Source organism: Akebia trifoliata, chromosome 4 (assembly GCF_017979445.1).
Source record: "Akebia trifoliata isolate Shusen 1 chromosome 4, ASM1797944v1, whole genome shotgun sequence".
NCBI lineage: Eukaryota > Viridiplantae > Streptophyta > Magnoliopsida > Ranunculales > Lardizabalaceae > Akebia > Akebia trifoliata.
In genome coordinates this window covers 12,580,121-12,605,136 of record NC_141378.1, presented here as the reverse complement: position 1 = coordinate 12,605,136, position 25,016 = coordinate 12,580,121, and the positions used below count along the sequence as shown (strand labels likewise).

At 35.0% G+C, this 25,016-nt stretch overlaps 2 protein-coding genes across 2 annotated transcripts; both read left to right on the top strand.

The window, feature by feature from the left end:
• Positions 1-308: 308 nt before the first annotated feature.
• Positions 309-6,597, top strand: LOC147403859 (lysine histidine transporter-like 8). The gene is made up of 5 exons (XM_086439612.1): positions 309-728; positions 1,913-2,046; positions 3,017-3,447; positions 5,464-5,595; positions 6,007-6,597. Exons 1-5 carry the CDS (start codon positions 388-390, stop codon positions 6,493-6,495), a joined length of 1,527 nt encoding a protein of 508 aa, XP_086295738.1. The 5' UTR covers positions 309-387; the 3' UTR covers positions 6,496-6,597.
• Positions 6,598-11,044: 4,447 nt separating this feature from the next.
• LOC147403858 (alcohol dehydrogenase-like 7) lies at positions 11,045-24,215 on the top strand. Its single transcript, XM_086439611.1, has 10 exons — positions 11,045-11,215; positions 11,316-11,452; positions 12,643-12,689; positions 15,321-15,646; positions 16,185-16,267; positions 16,346-16,421; positions 20,929-20,993; positions 21,279-21,374; positions 22,861-23,025; positions 23,964-24,215. The coding sequence occupies exons 1-10, from the start codon at positions 11,182-11,184 to the stop codon at positions 24,075-24,077; spliced, it is 1,143 nt and encodes a 380-aa protein (XP_086295737.1). The 5' UTR covers positions 11,045-11,181; the 3' UTR covers positions 24,078-24,215.
• Positions 24,216-25,016: the final 801 nt, after the last annotated feature.

Sequence of the window (25,016 nt, the reverse complement as noted above, 5' to 3'; positions counted from 1 at the left end):
CAATAAACACACTTTGGAAGTTGGAATACTATGGTATGTCGCTTTAACGTATGCGTTAGGGGAAATGTTTACAAAATCCTTATTTTATTAGTCATTTTTTTTCAAAGGTTAGAAATAAGAATTAGTCAAAAAATTAGTAAAAAAATATCAAAAAATTTGAAAAAGAAGCTTTTGTCATTGCAAGTGTCAATTTCTTCCGACATGAGATAACGGTCAAGGTGATTAGTCAAACAATTGCTTGAATACTTTACAAATGAGGAAGACATCCATAACGTTCTCAACAGCCAAAACCTTTTAGATTCTCTCCTCTATATAATTCAGTCCCCTTTAAATACCCTAAAGACAAACAATGCCTTGAGTTGCAAATAACATCCAAAGAGGAGAGTAATGGGTGAGGTGGTGGAAGTAAATTCGATCCCATTAACGTCGATTGTGGCACCGATAATGCCACCTGTCTCGGCCCCTCCTTACCAATTACAATCCCCGTCCTTGACCGAGGCACCGCTAATTGAATCCATCCCCTTATCGGACAATTTGACCCCAAGCAACTTGGGAAGCACTCCGATTAGAAAGATGATCGAAATGACCAAGCTTGATCCTCATGATGCTTGGCTTCCCATCACTGAGTCAAGAAATGGCAACGCATGCTATGCGGCATTTCATACTCTTTGTTCCGGGATTGGAATCCAAGCTCTTGTACTCCCCGTTGCGTTCACCATGCTTGGTTGGTAAGGATTCTAGTATTATTTTTTTTTCTTTCCCTTCTCAAAGTTTCTATTGCCACCTATAAGGTCATAAATCATAATTATAAAATGAAGACTAATGATAAAATGGCACGTTGATACATACGCGGTTTGTACATGGCATGTGCACAGAACCATATATATTTCTTGTGTATCTTGAAGAAAAAGATCTATGGTTCTGTACACTTGCCATGTCAACTGCATACATGATAGCGTGTCATTTTATCACGACTCTAACATGAATCTATGGTATGCGTTCCCATGCTGTAGATCTTGTCTCATAGATGTCAAAGGGTCTCCGTCTAATGCATTTAATGAAAGATCTATGGATAGATTTTTTTTTTCTCACCAAATAGTAAATCTAAGATTTCACAGAATCCCAAATGACCAAAGGTAAGAAACCAAATGAGGGTAGTTTTATAATTTTGGAATACCCTCAATACACATGGATGGTTCATGTGATTGGTCGATATGAGATTCTTTGAAATCCGGAATTCACTTTTCTCTAAGAAATTTTTTTCTGAAATCTTTGTGGCAAGACGGGAGACGGAATTTAACCCTCCTTGCATGTATACAATCCAGACTTGTAAAATTATGTTTAGCATCTTGGGATTGGGATATGTCTAACTACATTTATAAACTGGTTTTCATTGATGGCAATTCCATTCCTTCACTATTTATCCTCCCTTTTTTGTATTTTTGTTTTTCGCGTGGCTTTTCTGAAACTATAAACACAATGATTTGAGTGTTCAAATCCTTGTGTAGCGCATATGTAATTTCATAATCGGATTACAACAATAAGCTTGTGTGGCAATAAAATTTCTCTCCTTATGCTATAGTTTAAAATTCATCAACTTGACTTGACTCAAATAGATTTCGAGGTTACTCCATCCCAAAATCCGATGGAATCAACTCAACCAACTATAGTAACTCTTCAACTTGATCAAGTTATTTGATTATATGCAATATTTTTATATAGAGCAAAATATAAAATTTGTATATATTTTATAAATTAATGGATTTTTATTTTACGTATTCAAGTTGACTTGCAAATTGTAAACTTGAGTTAGATAGTCCAGTCAAGTTTTAAAAATATGATTTTTATGCATCCATTGTTTTCGGGATCAGTGTATGACTTTTGTAAGTTTTATTGTTTTCGTTTGTGACAGGACTTGGGGTGCTATATGTTTGACGATGGCGTTCATATGGCAGCTTTACACGCTTTGGGTTCTCATTCAACTCCATGAATCAGCCGATGGAACGCGTTACAGCAGATATGTCCAACTTTTCAATGCAACTTTAGGTACAATATTGTAGTTTTAGATCATGATATCTACTAATGGATTGGACTGAATTAAACATTTAAGTGCATCAAGATTAATTGGCATATCCCTTGGGATACCAATAATAATAATAATAATAATAAAACAATATGATTGATGAGTTTTAGACGTTGGATTTCCCTCCCGAGATACAATGAAAGTCATTAATCAAACTAATTATTTTAGAGAATTTCAATAATTTTTAAGTCTACAAAGCCAACAGTTAAAATATGAGTTTGATCCTTAAATTTTAGATGATTGTTTGTAGATAAATTTTTTTTGTTAAGTTTCCTAAGTTTCTTTGTAACATTCAAACCCACAACAGTACAATATTGTTCGTTGGACTAAAGTCCGCATGACTTTAGAAAGTGTTGTACCATATATAGAGTCTAGTTTGTTCTTATAACTCAATCTCTAAACGTTATCTTGTTTGATGTGTGACTAATCACACTCCTCTGATATCATTTGTAATGTCCTAGGCTCACAACAATACACAATATTGTCTACTTTGGGCTGAATCTTGCACAACTTGAAAATGTATTGTACATATATGATCTAATTTATCCTTACATATAGCCTAGGCTTTGAACTTTATCTGTCTGATCTGAGATTAATCATACTTCTCCCTGTTATTCCGCCTCGCAACATGACGGTTCCACTTTGACCACTTAGTCTCTGACACCCTTTCCATGTCCAGTTAGTTGCGCGACACCAGGCTGTGACAACAATGCTTCCTTTGTTTTAATAACATGGTCAAAACTTCTACGTTAAAGTTTAAACCATAGTTTTAAAACTCATCAAATCAACTTAACTTGATTGAATTTAAAATTGGAAAACTTTGTTTTCCTCGTAATTCAGCCATGCTTGGTAGTTGCTATTACAAAAGTCCAAACTAATTGTATGCATATTAAGTTATTGACGCCTTGATGGAATCATCAAAACATGTCTCAGGTGAAAAGCTAGGGAAGTTTCTTGCCTCATTCCCGATTATGTATCTATCTGGAGGCACGTGCGTCGCCCTGATCATCCTCGGGGGTTCCACTGTGAAACTTTTCTTTGAGATCCTATGCGGTGGGGGGTCATGCAATCAAAAACCATTAACAACTGTAGAGTGGTACCTAGTGTTCACGTGCGCGGCCATTTTACTTTCTCAACTACCCAATTTAAACTCAATAGCGGGCCTCTCGCTTATAGGTGCCATCACGGCCGTGGGGTATTGCACCATAATGTGGTTGGTATCTGTTACTGAGGGTAGGATTGATGGTGTATCTTATGACCTAGTGGAAGCCAAATCCAATATTGCAAGAGTTTTTGGTACACTTAATGCACTTGGGATCATTGCTTTTGCTTTCAGAGGACATAATCTTGTGCTTGAGATACAGGTATGAGAGCCAATTCTTAGTTTTCATTTAGGATTGTTTTGTCTTATATATTTTGTAGAAAAAAGGAGAAGGAAACATAGTTGTACAACTCGTCGAGTCAACTCAAAACTCAACTGACTTGACTCAACCAGGTTGAATTTCGAGGTGACTTGGCCCCCGACTAGATGCAATCAACTCACCGAGATAATAAGGGCATCTATGACCAATCAAAATAACAGGGCATTTAGGATATCTACTAATAACCTTTTAACGATTATTTTTCTTCCATTGATTTTGTAAATAATTTGGAATGTGTTTGTCACGATAAATTTCACAAGATGATGTTTTGGTAATGTATTTTCTATATATAATATTTTCGGGAAACGAAAAATAAAAAAATCATTATTTATTATACAACATTAAAAGTATTTTTTATAGAGTTATAAATTATTATATTTTTACTAGACTTGTCTGATTCGAATAGTGAATTTTTGACTTCATTAGCTTAGTTAATGCTAGATATTCGAGTTAAGTTTTCAAGTTTAATTTACAACTATTGAGGGATACAGTATATCTTAACAAATGAAATTTAAGAAATTGGATAATTGTGACTTTGGTAAGAAAAACATTTTTTTTCCAATGAGAAGATTTTCTAACATGAAAATATAATCCCAAAGGAAAATGATTTTATTATCAAGGTGATAATTCTTAGTGTTATTCTCTCTTGATTATCCAACCACAAAACTAAACAGCTAAGGGTCGAAGTTTAGACCACTCAAAGTAGTTATACTTAAAGAAAAGATCATTCAAGAGACGATCAAAATGTACTTGAATCCATTTATGATCACGAGTTTTCATACATGTCGAACTATGCTCTGCCACACAGCCGCAATAAATTTTTTGGCATTTTCTGTGGGTGCAATCAAAACCTATGTAAACATTTTATATGAAATTTTTTTTTCAAGAAAATTGATTTTCTAACAGAAAAAATCTTTGCACATATAGCTACCTCTATTTATATTTGTTTACTAAATGAATGTTATTGTGACATCAGTGATGAAATAATATATATTATCTATAAGACAGGATTGCCAACCAACTATATGGCCAATGATATAGCTAATGTGTTTTGAAAATACTGGTTAGAAGTTTCAAAATGGGCTGATTTTGGTGAGAATCATTTCTATGATGAGATCATTCTCACAAAAAATCAACCCATTTTGCAATTTCTAAACAGGCACCATCAAAAGTGGTTTACAAAAATTTCATGATCCACAATTTTTCAACTTGTAAATTGTTATAAGTTTCAGAATGAGTTGATTTTGGTGAGGTTGATCTCCTCATCAGATCTTCACAAAAAATTAGTCAATTACGAAACTTTTAACTCATATAGGACAAAACACATTTATTATATCATTGGCCATATAGTTGGTTGGCGTACATGACCTTATATCTATATAATAAGACACAACTGTAAGTCCTACTCCACTTACAGTTATGGGGGATAAATGCCTCTTCCAACTACAATTTTAGAGTGGAGTCTATACTATTCACTCCATTCTTTTTAATCCCTTCAACTTTATTGTCTTTCCTCTCGATCCTCTCCCCTTTTCTTTTCAATAATATCCCCCTAATTTTAGTTTCCTTTTGATTCTCTCCCAAATCTCAAAAGAGGATGTTAGTATATATCAAAAGGGTATATCAAAAGATATTAGACTAAGAGTTCGTTTGGATAAAAAGTAACTAGGAAGAAAGTAACTTTTAGAAAGTAGATAGTAGTTTTCTTTTACTTTTTAAAGGTAAGGATTTTTACTTTCTAAAAGTAATTTTCTAAAATGAATCCAAACAGATTTTAAAACTTTTTAATTTTCAAAAGTCAGAAAGTTATTTTTTGTGTGTGTATCCAAACAGGCTTTAAATGTGAGTTCACAACCATCCGATGGCCTCATCGGATGGTTGTGAACTAATAGTTATAGTTACAGTTATAACTATTATTTTTCGGCTTGCATGTTATAAAGTGGAGATATAATGTTGCAGGCAACCATGCCGTCAAGTGAAAAGCGCTCATCACGTGTGCCAATGTGGAGAGGGGTGACGTTTGCTTATATTCTCATTGCAGCGTGTTTATTTCCCCTTGCAATCGGAGGCTATTGGGCTTATGGACACAAGGTTAGCACTTGTGTAAAGTAGAAACTCACATTGCATAATGGAACACTTTATGTAGAGAGATCATCGTCACTATACAAACCAGCGAGTTTGTCACTTTAAACCTGCGATCTTGTCAATTGAAAAATCTGTGATTTCGCACGATCACGTTTTGGTAATTAAAATGCACAGTGGCCGGAATCACAAATTCATCAAAAGTTGGTCACAAATGGTAATTTACCCATCTAAATAAACTTCATACATATTTAAACAAATGGGCTTTCATCTCTCCATCTATCTTCATAAATCATGTAATTAAATTGTTAATCTCAAAGGTGACACTAGTTTGGCTTGTGAGAAATACTTTCTACCTTACCACTTTTATTGGATTGATTGATCACATATTTACTATAAAATTTTCTAAACAAATCGCAGATACCAGAAAACGGTGGGATGCTAACAGCCATATACCAGTTTCACGGACGAGACACCTCAAGGTTCATTCTAGGATTATTAAGTGTATTGGTGGTGATTAATGCAGTAACTTCATTCCAAATCTATGGCATGCCCATCTTCGATCACATGGAGCACAGATACACAAGTAGGTTCAACAAGGCATGCCCATGGTGGGTTCGTTCTGCATCTCGCTTCTTGTTTGGATTTATATGCTTTTTCTTTGCGGTGGCGATCCCGTTCTTGGGAAGCTTGGCAGGTTTGATAGGAGGAATTGCGTTACCCATCACCTTAGCTTACCCATGTTTCATGTGGATCGCTGCTAAGAAGCCCGAAAGATATAGCGTAATGTGGATCTTAAACTGGGGGCTAGGGATCTCAGGTATGCTTTTGAGCGGTTTAGTGATTGCAGCTGGGGTGTGGAGTGTTGTGGACGTTGGTATTAAAGTCAGCTTCTTTAAACCTCAGTAAGTGAGTGTGCGTGTGAGAGATCTAGAGAGATTTTACATTAGATCCCCACACTTACTGTACAAGTGACTGATTTGCAATAAAACATAGACTTTGATTATAAAATATTGTAACTCTATGTTATTGTACAGTTGATTTGGTTAAAATGGAATAAGAGTATAGAAAGAATAAAAAAAAAATGCAATTTCCTGAAATGGGGAGGACAAAGGATCCACTACCCCAAGAAATGAGTCCCTGATCTTGAGCGGGGTCCCTATCCTGTAGCAACATACGGTGGTGTTTACGTGACATTTTTTTGGTTGGAGTTTAATGTTGGGCTGCGTATAATGCATAAAATGGCATGGTTAAGAGCTCAATGTGTTTTAAACTCCAAAAAAAATACGTGCCACATGGATACAATTCTTATTATATAGGAATTGGACACCTTACTTGATCATGACTCCTCCTGAATATGTTAGCGAGAAAGTTTTGTGAGAGTCCATCCATGTGATATCTAAAACATGATTGGATAAGCACAAAATTTTAAGAATTTAAAAACAAATTAATTTTATTCTGATAAATAGATTTTTATTCATTGTAAAAATGAGAAGGCAGTCCAATATAGAGCAAGCACGGATCTAAATCTACCATGTGGCCATGAGAATGTTGAGTTTAGAGCAGACACGTTGGAATTGCTAACGTGGAGATGAGTTCGGAACCGTAGATGCTTCTAATTCGTATCAATGAAAAGTATATATATCTATATACATGGGTCGGGTTATTTTGACAAAATCTTAGATAATATTCAAGATAAAATTTTGCCTTAAATAACTAAATTTTTTCGAAATGAGCTGATTTTTAGCAGATCTTTCTTACAAAAAATCAGCCAATTCTGAAATTTCTAACCACACCATAAAAAGTGGTTATAAACTAATTGTAAAAAATTGACAGGTCACGCTACCATATATATATATATATATATGATTCCGAACACACATCCACGTCAGCAATGCGTGAACCGTTGCTCATTTTAATGTCACTCAAGCATTGTCCTTAAAAATAAGCTCAATTTGTCCACTGATGCGTGTGAATACACACCTTGATGGTTGATGTGATGTCAGGGCAGTCCTAGCATCCTTTAAAATGGTCAAAACATGCTCTCTACCAGTCTCCCTTTCCATTGTTGAGTCGTGATGTGGGAAACAAACACATTGGGCTGAGTGCCATACAAAAAAACGGTTTAATTAGAAGTCCAATGCGTCTTAAACTCCTACCAAAACATGTCACATAGATAACTGTTCTTATGCTATAGGAATGGAAACCGTTGTGGATCCTAACTTAAAAAGTTAAAAGGGCGTTGAGAAATGTCGTCCGTAGTCCTTACCAACCCAATAAAATTTCAAATCTTACAAAGGAGCATTGAGCTCAAATGGATTATCAAATTTGAAATTCAATACCACAGTCCTCTAGATTTTATGGAAAAATTCAAAAATATAGTTTTGTTCAGACTTGATCCAAGGCTTTGACGACTATCGAACTCCAAAGTTTCTAATTAAAATTTAATGAGGAAAGATAATATTTTGTAAATTTTGTTTTTTTAAATTCATAGAATTTTGTCATCTAGCTACAACATTGTGGCATAGGAGCATGTTTTTTGGATACCATAAGGTGAGCTCAAGAGCCATGGTAAGATTTCAAATTTTACTAAATTAGTAAGGTAAGACTTACTCCTAGTCATTTTGCCAAATGGATCACTAACTCATCAATCCAACATCATAGCCCTCTAAGTTTTATAAAAAAAATACAGATAAAATAATAATTAAAAAAAAAATCTTTTGTGCTTGATGCAAAGTTTTGAAAAGGGACCGTTAACGAACTTCCACATAGCTCCCAAATTTAAAATTGAATTTCAACAGTGAAAAATAACTTTTTTTTAAGAATCTTGTTTTCAAAATTCATAGAATTTTATCCTCTACAAACCTAAAGTGAGCCTAAATTCCTTTTTTTTTTTGATGCCATAAAGTGAGCCTAAGAGCATCTCCAACACAATACCCTCTACCCATACTCATAGACGAGTCTTTTAGGTATTGTGGATGGTAATTATTGGTATTCACGTGATATGCATTTCAATTATGCTACCTTTAAATTGTTTGATAATTTTTTAATTCGATTCAAATTTAAAATTTTTTAAAATTAATATTTTTTCCCTCCAAAAAGATGGATTACTAAGGTGATGTTTGTTAAACTGAACAAATAAGTGCTAAATGATTATAATTGCTGAAACTATATAAGTGTTGAATTTAAGTACTGAAATTGTTTTCTGTTTACCGATCTGAATTGTGCTGAACTGATTCAAATTAAGCGCTGTAATCACATAAATTTATTTGTTACTTAATGCTGAAAACTGGTAAATTGACTATATTACCATTTTCAATAGTTGTATGTTTAAGGAAAAATTATTAATAAAATCCAAAAATAAAAATTATTTATTAAAAAAATACTAAATTTAATGAAATTCGTTTTGGGAACCTAGCCGAACAAATTCTCTCTCCTCCACATCATTTAAAAAGTAAATTTAAATTTTTTTAATTCAAATTAATAAATAATATTAATTCACATTAAAGAGAGAGAATATTAAATATAAATATTTCATTAAATATTCCAAAAATAAAAAGGAATGAGGAAATTTCTCTCTCCTCTTTTATTTTTTTGAAATATTTAATATTATTTAAATGCGTTGAGGAGAGAGAAAATTTCGACCATTTAAGAATCGAAATTTTCTCTCTCTTTAATTTGAATTAATATTAGTTAAATACGTAGATGAGAGAGAAAATAAGAGAGAGATAATATTGGTGTGGGTTGCCTTATTAATTTGTGGGGTACTTATATCATTATCTATAAGACATAAGAGGTAATATCACTTCAAATATAAGGGCTTACTTGTCCGTATTGAAAAAGATTGGTGCTTATCGTTTCAGCAAAAAAATTAAGTGATCCAACTTCACTTAATAATTTTCACTATTTTTCAGCAATAAATATTGAAAATGTGGAGTAAACAAACGTGCTGATTACTGAAGCTGAATTGCATTCAGCATTAAGTACTGAAATCAGCGTTAAACAAACACCTCCTAAGTGTTAATACCCTTTTTTGGGTATCGAAAATGTCTTAAACACAAAAAATGGTGAGGGAGGGGGGAAAGTTTAGCTTCAAAATTTCAGTAAAACCCTTTTCTCTGGATTACACATGGTATCTTTAAGGAGGTATTTTAAATATTAATAAAAAATAGGGTGTAAAATAAATTAAAAAAACACGTGTCATGTCAGAAAGGGGTTGTACCGAATTTTTGAAGCGGCCTGCCCGCTTCAAAGTCAGACTAAGGTGCTGTTTGTTAAACTGAAAAAAATAAGTGCTGAATAGCATTAAGCGCTGAAACTTATAAGCGCTGAATTTAAGTGCTAAAAAAGTTGTTTGTTTAGATGCTGAATCATGTTTGTTACACATTGCTGAAATTGATAAATTGTCTTTGTTACCCTTACAATCATATTATACATTGTTTGCATGTTTTAAATGCTTATTTATTATCAAACACAATAAAATATATTATTTCTTATCAAATTAAAATACAATTTATTTTTAAATAATAAATAATACTCAAATCTTCAATTTATATATAATAATTTCTATTTATAAAAGCCCACAAATTTCAAATTAAAAATAATAATGTCATACAAGTCACCAAAATTTGAAATCAACTTTAAAAAGAACTTAATTTTTTATGAATAATTTTCGATGGAAATGAAGGATGTATAATTATAAAGCACCCTATGAATTAATAAGGGCAACCCACACTATAGCCATTTTTTGTTTTGTTTTATATGGATTAAAATTTTTGGAATGACCAAATTTTTAGTGAGGATAATTTATATGGTCTAGAGATCATCCTCACCAAAAATCAGTTTATTTTGAAACTTCTAACTCGTTAAAAATAGTTTTCAAAAAAAAAAAAATAGACAATTTACGGTTCTTGAACTTGTTTTGATAGGGTTAAAAGTTTCAAGATGTGCTGATTTTTTGTGAGAATGATCTCCTCATTGTAGAGATCATCCTCATCAAAAATTAACTCATTCCAAAATTTTTAACCCATATAAGACAAAATAATTTAGCTATGGTGTGGGTTTATTAATTTGTGAGGTGTCTATATACTTATCCATGGGATATAAGAGGTAATAATATCCTTTTAAGAATAAGGGCATAGTTGTCCATGCTAAAAAAAACAAAGGGCATACTTGTCCGTGTTGAAAAAGCGAAGTGCTTACCGCTTCAGCACTTTTTTTCAGCATCAAAATAGTGCTGAATTTTTTTCACTTATTTTCAGCAATAAGTACAAGTAAACAAACGCGCTATTTTGACAAAAATGCTGAATTTAATTTTTTTCAGCAATAAGCATTGAAAAATAGCGCAAACAAACACCACCTAAGTGAAAAGACGTTTCATGACACATGGGGGTGCATTAATTAATTTTCCCTTCCAATTTTTCAGCCAAAGCGAATTGAGATTCTAGAATAATATTTTGTATCAAGATTTAGATTTCCAAATCCCTATAAAATAGATCCCTTTTCCTCATAAATTCAGTCAAAATCAAGACTCAAAGAGAAGAAAATAGGGCAAGACTCGGAGAAGAAAGAAAGCGAAGGGAACAGTAGAAGCAAATGGAAACAAAAGGAAAAACCATTCGCTGTAAAGGTACTTCTTTGACTTAATTACTAAGTACGCCTCTAACTTTACCTTTTTTTTTTTTTTTCCACCTCTTTTGATACTAAACGGATCTATTTTTCTTCTATAGCTGCGGTTTGTAGAAAATCGGGAGAGCCTCTAAAGATCGAAGAGATCTTCGTGTCTCCTCCTAAAGCTTACGAAGTACGGATTAAGATCATCTGTACCTCTCTTTGTCACAGCGATGTTACATTCTGGAAGCTAGAAGTAAGAATCCCCCCCAACCCTCAACACACACACACACACACACGATGCGCAATCCTCTTCAAAATCTCGGTAGAACCCTCGTCTTTGGTATCCATCCAAGGAGGTATCTCAAATATTGATAAAGATTAAGGGTGTGAAATAAATAGAAGAAACACACGTGTCATGTTGCAGAGAGGGTTGTACCGAAAATTTGAAGTGGGCTGTCCGCTTCAAAGTCGGACGCATGGAACGTACGCATATAGCGTACCTGCCTTACTTGGCGGATTAGTTGTAGTGGTTTTCAACATGGAATTTTTTAGGGTCCAACGAGCATGAGATTACAAGAGAATTTTTCAGTCTCTCCGTGCAATAAACGCTTTGGATTAGAGGGAAAAACAGGTTTGGTTTGTTAGATTTTATGGAGATATAATATGGGGAACCCCAAGGCATATTCACTCATATCAAACCGACGGTTAGGATGGGAGAATATTCCTACAGAAATGGATCTGTAGAAACCTGGTAGTGATCCCTAGGAATTAGTTATCTTAAAGAGATCTGTTTTTTCCTCCCCATATAAAGAGTGTTAAAAATGTCCACTTTAATTAAAATTTTGGAAAAAAAAAAAAAAAATTGTTTTTGGATCCTAGTTTTTCCATGAAATCTAGAGGGCTGTGGTGTTAGATTGCTAATCTGGTAATTCATTTGAGCTCAACGACCCCTTAGTAAGATTTGAGATCTTACTAACATAGTAAGGAAAGTGTTTCTCATTCCTAAATGAAATTAATCCCTTTAAAATTTTCTTTATTTTAAGAATTTTCCTACCAACAGCAGCAAACATACAGATGAGATGGGATGGAGGAAAATACAGGTTTCTTAGGGATGAGAACAGGTTTTCTAGGGATCCGTTTACCATTTCAAAGCAACTTTAGGAAATAAATTCGCATCGTTGCCATAAGTTTGATGTACGGCGTGAACCCTTTTTCAAGGCTATAATTTTCCTAAGAAAGTTACTGGTGCCGCACCAACTTTTACTAGCGCCACACCAACTCTGTGCGATTCTTTTTGGGATTTAAATTGGGATTGGTGTGACATTACTAAAAGTTGGTGTGACAATAACAGCTCTCTTTTCATCTTAGTAGGTCTTATTGTTAATGGACATTAATTAGGACTAACAAGACAATGGAATTTTTTTTTACTCTTACTCATTGTAGGAATTTCCGGGAATTTTTCCGAGGATATTTGGTCACGAGGCTATCGGGTATTTTTTTATTCACAGAAAAATCAATTTGAGATTTCACAGAATCTGAAACCTAGGATTATAAGACTTGGAACCCACTAATTTAACTCTAGCAGTATTGAACAACATATTAAAAATGGTAACATTTTCAAAATCATATCATGCATTCCACATTTGATTTTTAAAATCTCCAATGTGACATCTAGCTAACTTAATTTATAAAGATATTTTTAATTTGCATAACCACTATTTGTTATAAAGAACAGAAAAAATATTAGCTTGCATAAATAATAGAGTAGGGATCCAGTGTCCCGTTCCTAACCAAGGTTACGTGGCACCCCATTTTTATGCCATGTGGCATTTTTGGTGACCCATATGGATATGTGGTCCATCCCTTGGTGAACTGACACACCAAAAATCATAGTGTTTGATAACTTGTATCTACTGGATCTAATCTCTTGAAAAAGAGTTTAAATCCAACGATTTGAAATCATTCTTACGACGATGCTTTTATTAATGGATGCACGTCACCAATCAAACTAATCTTTTATGTGTATCAGTGGGTCACCAAAAATGCCACATGGCATAAAATGGGATCCCTAATCTAAACAATAAACTTACAATCCATGTGCAAGGGCACATGTCAGTATGCCACTCACTAATCTTAATAACAATTATCTTTTAATATAAGAAAATGCTGAACTGACTTTATTGGACACTGTGATGATGTGGCAGTGCAAAGAAAATCGTAGATTTTTTTTATTATTCTTGTATCTCAAGGAAAGAAATCTATGGTTATCTATGCACTGCCACGTCAGTGCAGTGTTGAACGCAGTGTACAACTAAGTCAGTATAGCACGACTCTTTAATATATATAATATTTCAGAATCAAATTTAATAGTAATGGTTAACATGTGCAATAACAGTCTAATAGAATAATTCAACTGGCAACTAGATTGTGATTTTAAAGAATTGATTGAGTTCTCCAAAACAACAAAAATAAAATAGATATTCACTGAAGAGTCAATGAGGGATCCAAGTTTTATACAAATATTTTGTATAATAAAAGTGATGTGGAGTCACTCATGCTTGCACACAAGCTTTTGAAGCTATCACTCCATGTTTTGGGGAATACTTAAGATTGTCTAACAGAAAATGATTAGAATACCCTTGTCGTCGGTTTGTTGATAACATCCCTAATTTTTTGTTTTTGTTTTTTTTTTCTTCTTCTTCAAAATCAATCATTTTCAATCTACAATAGATTAAATGTGACGGACTGAAAATCAAAGGTTGAATAGATTAAAAATAATTTACAATATAGGTTGAAGAGCTTGAAACATATTGGATTTTAGATGAAAAATAAAATAGAATTCTTGGAGAAGTTACAAATTATGAAATTTTGAGTAGTAAAATTTAAGCTTTTCGAGGATTGTACCCATACCTCAGTTGGTTTGAAATATTGCAAACCAAGTTTGAGGTTGTGGGTTCAAGTCCAGCTTATTTATTTATTATTATTATTATTTTTTAAATGATTCTCTACAAAGGATTAAGGCTTGGTTGAAACTGATGGATTTAGGATAAGGTTGATGCATTAAAAATAATTATATAGAAAAGTTGAAGAGCTTGAAAGTAACTGGTCTTGGGAAGAAAAATAAAGGTTTTAGCTAGAGGTTTAAAATGAGGGCATTTAATACATTTACATTATTACAGAATCTAGAATATGGTATGGCTAAACTTTTTTTATTAAAAAAAATTGCTATTATAATCCGTATTTATAATCTTTCTTTTGGCTGATACTATTTTTGAAAACTGATCTTATGGAAAAAATTTCAAAATTACACATCTTCAGGTTAAAGATGAGAATAAAGAGGTTGAAGATGACGAGTTTTTTTTATAAAAAAAAGTCAAGTTTTTCTGCAGAAGTTGAACATGGACACATTTCAAATTTCATTGGTTAAAAAAATTGGCAACTTAATCGGTTCAATGGTAATTATAAACTTCGTGAAACCTCATGGTTCTTCCAAAAATCGTTCAATATTGTAACGTCCCAAGCCTACAATAGTACAATATTGTCCGCTTTGAGTCGAATCCTGCACTGCTTTAAAATGCGTTATGTCAGGCTTAAGTATGCAACGTACTATGGTATCAAAACTTAGGACGATTATTCCTATTGGTGGGGAGGTTTTTATGGCTTCACCGTTGCATCATTGACTAGATGTGGAAACGACTGCGAAGACCAAGGGGTTGAAGAGGAGTCGTCACGTTGTGGGGTGGAATGGCAAGGAGGAGTGAATTTAGTCATACATCGGATAAAAGAACGTATAGAATCTAAGCTATAAGACAAATTAGACCTTACGTGATACTACGCGTTTTACCTGGGGGTAAAGCTTACTAGTGGGAGACAAAACCTTGAGGAGAAAGGGCTATTTGTGAGATAGGTGGAGCCGCGAAAAAGGACAATATTGTGAGTGGGGCCTAATACGTTACGTAACCTTGACACGACGCATTTTAAAACCGTGCGGGCTTCGGCCCAAAGCGAATAATATTGTATTGTTGTAGGCTTCGGGCATTACAAATATGAATCGAACCAACAATGGTTTGGATTGATGAGGTAGCCTACTAACCATCAAGGACCCTTCATGGATGTGTTAGGATTGTGGAGAGCTTGGGGGACAATGTAGACGAAGTAAATGAAGGGGACATTGTGATCCCAACATTTATGTCAGATTGTCAAGAATGCACAGATTGCAAGTCTGAGAAGAGCAATCTTTGCTCGAAGCTTCCCTTCAAGATCACTCCTTGGATGCCTAGGGATGGGACAAGCAGATTTACAGATGCTAAAGGGGAGGTCTTGTACCATTTTATAAGTGTTTCAAGTTTTAGTGAATACACCGTGGTAGATATTGCTCATATAACGAAAGTTGACCCCTCGGTCCCTCCGAACAAGGCATGCTTGCTTAGTTGCGGGATATCAACAGGTACACTACATTCAAAAACTAATATCAAAGAAAGAATAGTTGAAGAAATTCATTTTCACTTGCTATCTTTGTTAAATAGTTCTCCATGTAAATATTTTTGTATGAGTAGTGATCTCATTTTTTGACTCCCAAGGAGATAAGGGTTTAACTTTCTAGACCATTATCAATGATGCAAACCCAACCAATGCACTAAAAATGCCTAGGTATTAGTGGTGAGGAAAGTTTAAGCCTATATCTCCTTGGGGTCCAGCGTTCGCAATGGCCCACTTTGGGTGGCTTGTGCTCTAGTAACCTTTTTTTCGGGTCCCTAGGTAGCCCTTTCCTCAGGTTGCCCATTTCACTAACCCTCCCTGCCCATTTTGTGAAGGTTTTCACTCTGATACCCTTCTTTACTAAGGCTGTCATTGGGTTGGGATCGGATCGGATTGGTACTGATTCAGTAAGAAATTTATTAGACCTGGATTTGAACTGGACCCTCCTTACATCCAATAGTTTCAATGTACAAAACCAAATAGTCTTCCATCCATGTTGTTTGCAGGTGTAGGTGCAGCATGTAAAACTGCTAAGGTGGAAGCGGGGTCTACCGTGGTTATATTTGGGTTAGGAGCCATTGGATTGGCGGTAAGACCACGTGACACTTTGTCTAATAAGCAAGAAAAAGCCATGGGTCATACATACTATGTGATTTTGTTGTAATAGGTTGCGGAGGGATCAAGGCTTTCTGGTGCTACTAGAATAATTGGTGTAGATTTGAACCCGAATAAATTTGAGATTGGTATGTTATCTTTCATTTATGAACTTTGCTTGGTGAGGCTCTATGGAACAAGACGAAACCAAATCAAATTGAATAGATGATCATGTTGGAGTTTTTCCAACTCCTATTGTATGATCACATGCATTTTTTTTATCTAGAGTCCTTAAATCAGATTGAATACTAGTTCTAATAAACATAAATAACTTTTTTTTTTTTGAAAAGTATAATATATTGATTAGAAAAGAAATACAAGAAACAAAGAGGCCGAGGAAGCCTCAAAGAAGAACAACAAAACAAGGAAAAACAACATTAGTAATTACAAAAAGAGTGCCATCTAAACACAAAATCGTCAAAAGTAGTCCCCGCGAACTCTATATTCTGCTTTGACCAAAGGTATAGCAAACCCAAGATCTCCAAAAAACCTGTATGAGAGCTACTACTCTTATTATTGAACACTCTGTTGTTTCTTTCGTTCCAGATCCCCCAAGCGATAGCCGAGGGGAGCAAAGCCCAAAGGATCCTTTTTCTGGTATGGAAAACGTTACTAGTCCATTCTACTAACAACGAGGAGAACTTACGAGGAGGGACCCAATTAAAACCAAAGAGACCAAGGAAATACGACCAAATATTATAAGAAAATGAACAATGGATCAACATATGATCGACAGATTCCCCATCATTCATACAAAGAGGGCAACAATTGGGAGTGATCCAACCCCGTACAATCAAATTATCCAACGTGAGAATCCTACCCAGATTAGCCAACCAAACAAAAAAAGATACTTTAGAAGGAACTAACCTTGACCAAGTAATAGATCCCGCTAGGGAATTTTCTGCACAGGAGGTAAGCCATTTATAGAAAGACCTGACGGAGAACCTTGAATCCTTAGCTCTTACCCATTCCCACTTATCCTGTTCACTGTCGTTGAGTTGAACTGTATGCATAAGATCAAGGAAAGATGTCACCTCAGTTAGCTCTCAATCATTGAAATTTCTCCTGAACCCCAAATCCCAAGTAGGACCAGAGTCATTGCCAACCAAACACTGCTGGATAGAGCGATTCTTAGTAATTGAACAAGCGTACAGAGACGGAAATTGGACTGCCAGAGGCGACGTGCCGCACCAACTATCCTCCCAGAATCTAATTCTATCCCCCACTCCCGCTCTGAATCTAATCCCTCTCTCAAAATCCTTCGTCCCTTTAAGAACCCCTCTCCAAACACTACACCCATAAGGATCTTTCGCCTCACCACTATACCAACCTAACCCCCTTTCCCCGTACTTTGCCCTAATAACCTTCCTCCATAAACTATTCCTTTCTTCACCGAATCTCCAAAGCCACTTTCCTAACAAAGCTCTATTAGCTAATCTAAGCCCCCTAATGCCCAGCCCCCCATTCTTCTTAGGCATGCAAATCACTTTCCATCTGACCAAATGGTACTTTCTCCTATCTCTCCTGTCATTCCACAAAAAATCCTTCATAAGCCTTTCCATTCTGATTTCGACAGACCTCGGTAACGTGAACAACGATAAAACATAAACTGGGATACTCGTTAAAGTACTTTTGATCAACGTCACCTTCCCTCCTTTCGATAGATAATTGGCCTTCCACTTACTCAATCTTTTTTCCAGTCTCTCGATCACACTGTCCCAAATTTTGATACTATTGTACGGTGCTCCCAGCGGTAATCCCAAGTATGACGTAGGCAAGGTATCATGTCCACAACCCAACGTAGATGCCATCAAATGAATGTCGATCACCTCTCCTACCCCAAAAAGCTTACTTTTCTGCAAATTAATATGTAATCCTGACATAGCCTCAAAGCAACATAATAACACGCGAAGCACTCTAACTTGATCCCTCGAATGCTCTAAAAATACTAGTGTATCGTCCGCAAATGGTAAGTGAGAAATCAATGGACCATCTTTCACTCTAAACCCCGAAAGCTTGTCTAAATCAACCGCTCTTGTAAACAATCTACCCAAGGCTTCACCAATAATAAGAAACAAGAACGGAGATAATGGATCTCCTTGTCTCAATCCTCTCGAACCCCTAAAAAAACCTGCCGGACTCCCATTGATGAGAATCGAGTAAGACACCGTAGTAACACATTTCATTATCCATTTGATCCACCTTTCTCCAAAACCCATCCTTCCCATCATGTATTCTAGGAAATCCCAACTCACATGGTCATAAGCTTTTTGAAGGTCAATTTTCCCTATCATTCCCCTTTCCTTATTCTTAATCCTAGTATCAAGACATTCGATGGCTATCAAAACTCCATCTAAGATTTGCCTTCCTCTAATGAAAGCCCCTTGCTCGTCACCAATGAGACTAGGAAGAACTCTTTTCAATCGAGTTGCTAGCACTTTGGAAATAATCTTGTACACTGAGCTAACCAAACTTATAGGTCTGAAATCTTCTATCCTTTTCGCCCCGGCTTTCTTGGGAATCAAAGCCACAAAAGTGCTATTAAGGCTATACTCTAAACACATCTTATCTTGCAGTTCCTTAACAACCTCCATAAAATCCCTCGAGACGACCTCCCAACAATGTTTGAAAAATTCCATGCTAAAGCCATCCGGTCCCGGCACCTTGTCCCCACTCATCGAAAAAAGAACCGATTTAACCTCCTCCTCCCCTATTTGTCTTTCCAACCACTCCCTCTCTTCATGATTCAAGGATTTGAACTCTAAGTTATCAGGACGCGGTCTTAAGGGTTCATTCTCCTTATACAGATCCTTGTAAAAGCACACCACCCCCTCCCTAACATCCTCCTCTCCTTCCCTCATGACATCATTGATGATCAGTTTGTCAAGCTGATTACTTCTTCTATGGAAATTAGCCATTTTGTGAAAAAAATTTGTATTATTATCCCCTTCTTTCAACCATTTGATCCTGGATTTTTGTTTCCAACTAATCTCCTCCATAAAGGCCACTCTTTGGAACTCCACTCTCAATTCCATTCTCTTACTTCTCTCCTCTATACTCAACTCCCTGTCTTCCTCCTTCTTATCCAAAATTTCAATGTCTATCATAATCTCCTTTTTTTTCTCATCAATACTTCCCAACACTTCCTTGTTCCACATCTTCAATTTGTCTTTCAAGTATTTGAGCTTTTTCTTGAACACAGCCCCTGGGTTTCCTAAAGTAGGATACTCATTCCACCAATTCCTAATGAGGTCTAAGAAATTGGGTTGAACTAGCCACATGTTCTCAAATCTAAATGGGAGGGGGTATTGTCGAGGTTGACCTGCTTCCAGCAAGATAGGTGTATGATCCGAAACAGGACTAGAACTAGCAGATTGAACCACATTTTGAAACTTGTCCTCCCACACATTATCGATCAGAAACCTGTCTAATCTGGATAACCTAGAATTACTTTGGTTATTAGACCATGTGAAACGTCTCCCTAGGAGAGGAAAATCCATCAAGCAATGTCTTCCTATAAATTCATTGAACTTTCTCATCCCCTTAGTAATGTTCGAACCCCGACTCTTCTCATGAGTAAATCTAGTGACATTAAAATCCCCCCCAACACCCAAGGTTGCTCCCAATAACCCGCTACATCCTCAAGTTCCTCCCAAAATTGCATTTTTTCCCTATTGATGGTTGGGCCGTAGATCCCTGAGAACACCCACTGAAAATCTTCCTCTCGCTTCCTACATAAAATCGACAACGAAAAAGCCCCGACTAAATTGTCTGTCACTTGAATCCAATCTTTATTCCACATCATCAGAATACCTCCAGCTGAACCTATAGCGGGAAGGGCTAACCAATCAATGTTTCTCCCCCAAATTTCCTTAATGATCTTATCATCGCAACTACTTAATTTTGACTCTTGAAACTGTTTATAGTGTTTTTAAAAACAAAAATATACATTCTCTTATTATCCTGAAAACTTGAACAAAAGAGTGGGGTGTGATGACTTCTTTTACTCTTCCTTAGCTTAATTTACAAGAATTTTTCTTATAAGTGAGGGAGGGACATCTATCATGTCTATATAATCTTAGTGTGTTTATATCTTAAGATAAAAAGTTTTCCCAGGAATATCAATATTTTAGAAAAAATGACATTGAGAAAATGATTTTTCTCATAACATATTTGTTGATGTTTGATTACACCTAAGAAAATGTCAAAAAGAGAGGGTTTTTCCTTCTTGGCATGGGATAATTGCGAGAGAATAACATTAGGATTTTCTACTCTGAACAAAAAATAAATCTTCATGGGGTTCAGGCAGGATGATATTTTCCCACCAAGATGGGAAAATTGTTTTCTTAGAGAAAATAATTTCTCATGAAATTAGCAATTCTACATAACAAAAATGTTTTCTTCCTAGGGAAATTATTTTTCTACCAATCTTCTGGTGCAATCGCACAGACCTATAAGGTTCCATCCCATTATGAAGACCCTGATACTAAGGTGGGGACGAGTCAAACCCAGGATTGAGTAGCTCTTAATCACACTTGTAACCATGATTTTATTGATTACTAAAACTTTAGGTTAGTAACTGTTTGGGTGATGCAGGAAAGAAATTTGGAGTCACCGATTTCGTGAACCCAGGAGAGTGTGGGAATAAGCCTGTTAGTCAGGTATTGTTTTGAACTCATACAATTTGATTCTATAATTGTAAAATGGAATATTAGATCGGGTGACTCATGGAAAAAACACACAATCCCAACTGCGGACTTTATCATGGAAATATATTATAGGAATACACATACGCCCTGACTATTTGATTTCGTATTTTAACTGTTGGGAACATGTGTTTTTCCACGAGTCATTTTTCATTAAGTTGACTTGAATTGGTGAATATTCCGAATTGAGTTTTGGAGTTCTAAAGTTGTGTTTTGAATTTCTTGTGATGTGTTGAACAGGTGATTAATGAAATGACAGATGGTGGTGCAGACTACTGTTTCGAATGTGTTGGGTCAGCATCAGTGGTGCATCAAGCATTTGCTTGTTGTCGAAAGGTATATCGCTTTCCCTTCTAACTCATGTTTGTTCCTGAACTGGATCCCATGTTAGAAGTTCTCTTAGATCAAAGCATAATTATAATCATAAGATCACAGTATGTATGGTGTCTCTTTGAGTAATAGAATGTATATATCCCCACTAAATATCTAATTCATTGGGGACACGTAATCATGATGTATTCTTTGATTGGAGTTTTGAAATTACCTCAATGGCACAAGTGAAAGTCTTGTCTATCTGAGTAATAGAATATCTCTCTTAACTAAAATTAAGCTCATGATCATGTGTTAGTTGGACTTGCTTCATATAATTGTTGTCGTGTATGGGATTTGAGTTGGTTTGGATGGATTGGGTGATGAAGTGTGTCTCAATCTTGATCAATGGGTCTCCAACTGATTTTTTAGGAGTTCATGAGGTATGAGGCAAGGGGCTCCACTGTCTCCCTTTCTCTTCATTATAGTTGCGAAGGGGTACTTGGATGGTTGCTAAGGCCGTGGTTAATGGAGGTTTGACGGTTTTTACGAGGGATGGATGCCCCCTGGTTTGATGTCCAGTTTGCGAATAATATCTTTGTGCTTTGGGCTGCTTTAGTTGATCAAATGCACTAAGTAGTATTCTTGTTGTTTTGAGGCTGTCCTGGGATCCTGATTAATCTCCGTAAGAGCAAGGCATTTGTAATGGAAGCCCGCCTCCTACATACCTTGGCTTTCCTCTTAGGGAAGCTTTTAATAGCAAGTCTATTTGGGATCTGATTTAGAAGAGGGTGGATAGGAAGCTAAACTTGTGGAAAACTCATTATCTCTTGAAATGGGGTAAGATGACTTTGTTTAAAAGCACGTTGTCTAGTATTCTAGTCTACTTTCTTTCCTTGTTCTCGATACCCAGATGTTCAGAAGCTAAATTTGGGAAATTTTTTAAGGATTACGGATTCAGATATTGAATGCATTTGATTATTAACAATATTAAAATTAAACGGAAATCAATTTTCCTCCTATAATTTTGGTTGTATGCAACCATTGGTGGAATTAATCCATATTGATAGAGAGGGGGTCAAGAGTTTTTTCTTGTTCAAGCTTCCTAACCATTCAAGGAAACTGACCAGTTTAATTCAACTCTTATCTTTCTCTATAACAATTAGTGAATCCAAGAATTTTTAAGAAAAATCAAACACCGAAAAGGCACATGGGTCGTACAATTTTTGGAAATAATCTAACAGACATTGCAGATTTGATAAGAAATATAAAATCGAATAAATTAATAATTCATATTTTTATTTCAATAAAGTTCTAAATTGACATTAAAGGATGAAAACCTCAGTATGGTCCAATGACCTTGAACCTTATCACTATAATATTGTGATTGTGCTAACTTTATTGAAAGTCTTACCTTTGATTTCTCCATAATTTTGATTGTTTGAATACATATGACATGAAATGAAACACATTTTGTCTACTGTTCTTTTTGTCTTCTTTGTTGAAAATGCAGGGTTGGGGCAAAACTATAGTTGTAGGAGTGGACAAACCAGGCTCACAATTAAGCTTTTCTTCTTATGAGATTCTTCACAGTGGCAAAAGCCTCATGGGTTCCTTTTTTGGTAGTCTCAAAGCCAAAACCGATATTCCCCTCCTCCTTCAACGTTACAAGGACAAGGTAACTCATAAAACTACCAACTCTCCAAGTGTCAATGATGGCAAATTTGTCTTACATTAATAAAGCGATCGTGATGATATCCATACCTTATATCTCTAGAGTACTAGATTAAAACTCAGAAAATAACTAGAGGGCTTAGACAGAAGATTTGGATAGAGAGCCTCAAATGATGTTTGAGGTAAGTGTTTTCAATGTGTCAGTATGGTTGTAAATAGGTTCAAACTAGGGAAATTTTCTTGATGCACCCACCCTGCATGAGATCAAAGATTGTAAATCGTCAATCTTGATGTTTGAACATGAATTATTGAGATCACCATTCAAATTTCAGAATTGGCAATTTGAATAGTTAATCTTAGACGATTTGAATCTTTATCTCGATGAATTGAATTCACCATTTTATCGGGATGAGGGAGTAATTAAGAATACTAACTGGGATGTTAAGACACGCCTCAAAACTCAGGGTGCGTTTAGAAACATGTCCCTCCAGTAGGTTCTATTAAGTAATTTTCCCATAAAACTATCATGGAGACCTATCATCTACATTGGTTTTGATTCTTGGTTCTGCTCCTAAAAAATGTGGACACAGAAACCAGAATAATTCGTTCCAATTTTGTCAGGAAAACTCAAAAAATTAAAGGAAAAATGTACTCATCATTGTGGGTGGTTAAAAATTAAATTCTAACAAGTGTTTTTGGTTCTTTAAACAATTGTCAAAAATTTGTGAGTTTTAGTACATAATTCAATTTAAAGTAAAATAAGATCTATTGGAGAGCTTCGTAGATCTTTCAAATGAAATCCATGAATTGTTATTTTTTGTCTAACCATAAAATTTACATATATAGGATATCGTAATATCCTTAATAATTTGATTATTACATTTAATAATGATTTTATCTGTTAAAATTAATTTTTTACTTGCATTCTTTATTTGTTTGTAGGAGCTTAATTTGGACGACTTTGTCACGCACGAGGTGAAGTTTGAAGACATCAACAAAGCTTTTGATTTGCTCATTGAGGGGAAGAGCCTTAGGTGTGTCATTTGGATGGATTAATAAAACATGATCACTATGACTTGTATTTTCCTCCCCATTCAAAAATTATCAATCTCTTCAAGAAGGGATAGACTGAATGACAGTTGTCATAAATTATGTGCATCATCAATGGTATTAATGGTGGACTCTTGATTGTTACATATTTTGATTCCTAGACTTTCATGCTTGTTTAGAATATGGATTCCAACCAGAGTTGTGTGTAAGTCTTGAACTAGATGCATCTTGGATCAAGTTGAAGATTCTCAATCTACATAATATGTGTGAATTAGTATAAAACAAATATTAAATCATACCATTTGATTATCTTTATTGATAAGCAATTTATTTGAATCTAATGAAGAATGCTACAACAACTGCAACCTCAATCGCTTTTGCAATTTCAAATTCTTTGATTTTCACCGTATATATCTTACACTTTTTACATAGTACGGACACTATATATAGTACGGACAGAACCGACAACTCTGGTTCCAATTCCCTATTTCTATTCCTGATTAAAGTTGGTTCTAAAATGGAACTGAACCTATAGGAATTGGGTCCAATATTGCTCGAAACCAATTTATTTTGACATTTCTTTTTATACTATAGATAACTTAATGATTTCTTACTTTTAAAATTAATAAATATATTAGGATACGTCAAATTTGGCGTGGCATATCCTAATAAAATGTTAAATAGAGTTTTTAAAATTCCATATGAAAATTATGTTTGGAGTTTAAAATGGACCTTCTCTCCTAGAATTTAATTGTAAAGGAAGATGAATTTTAATCTCTCTCTCTCTCTCTCTGCATGTGTTTAACACATGTTTGGCTATGGTCTATTGCATATTTTTGCTTATACAGTTTCAAACATCCACTACATGAAAATTGAAAATTTTGACAAGAAAATTTGATGGGTCAAAGTGCATGAAATATAGAAAATGGATTTTGACAGCCCAAG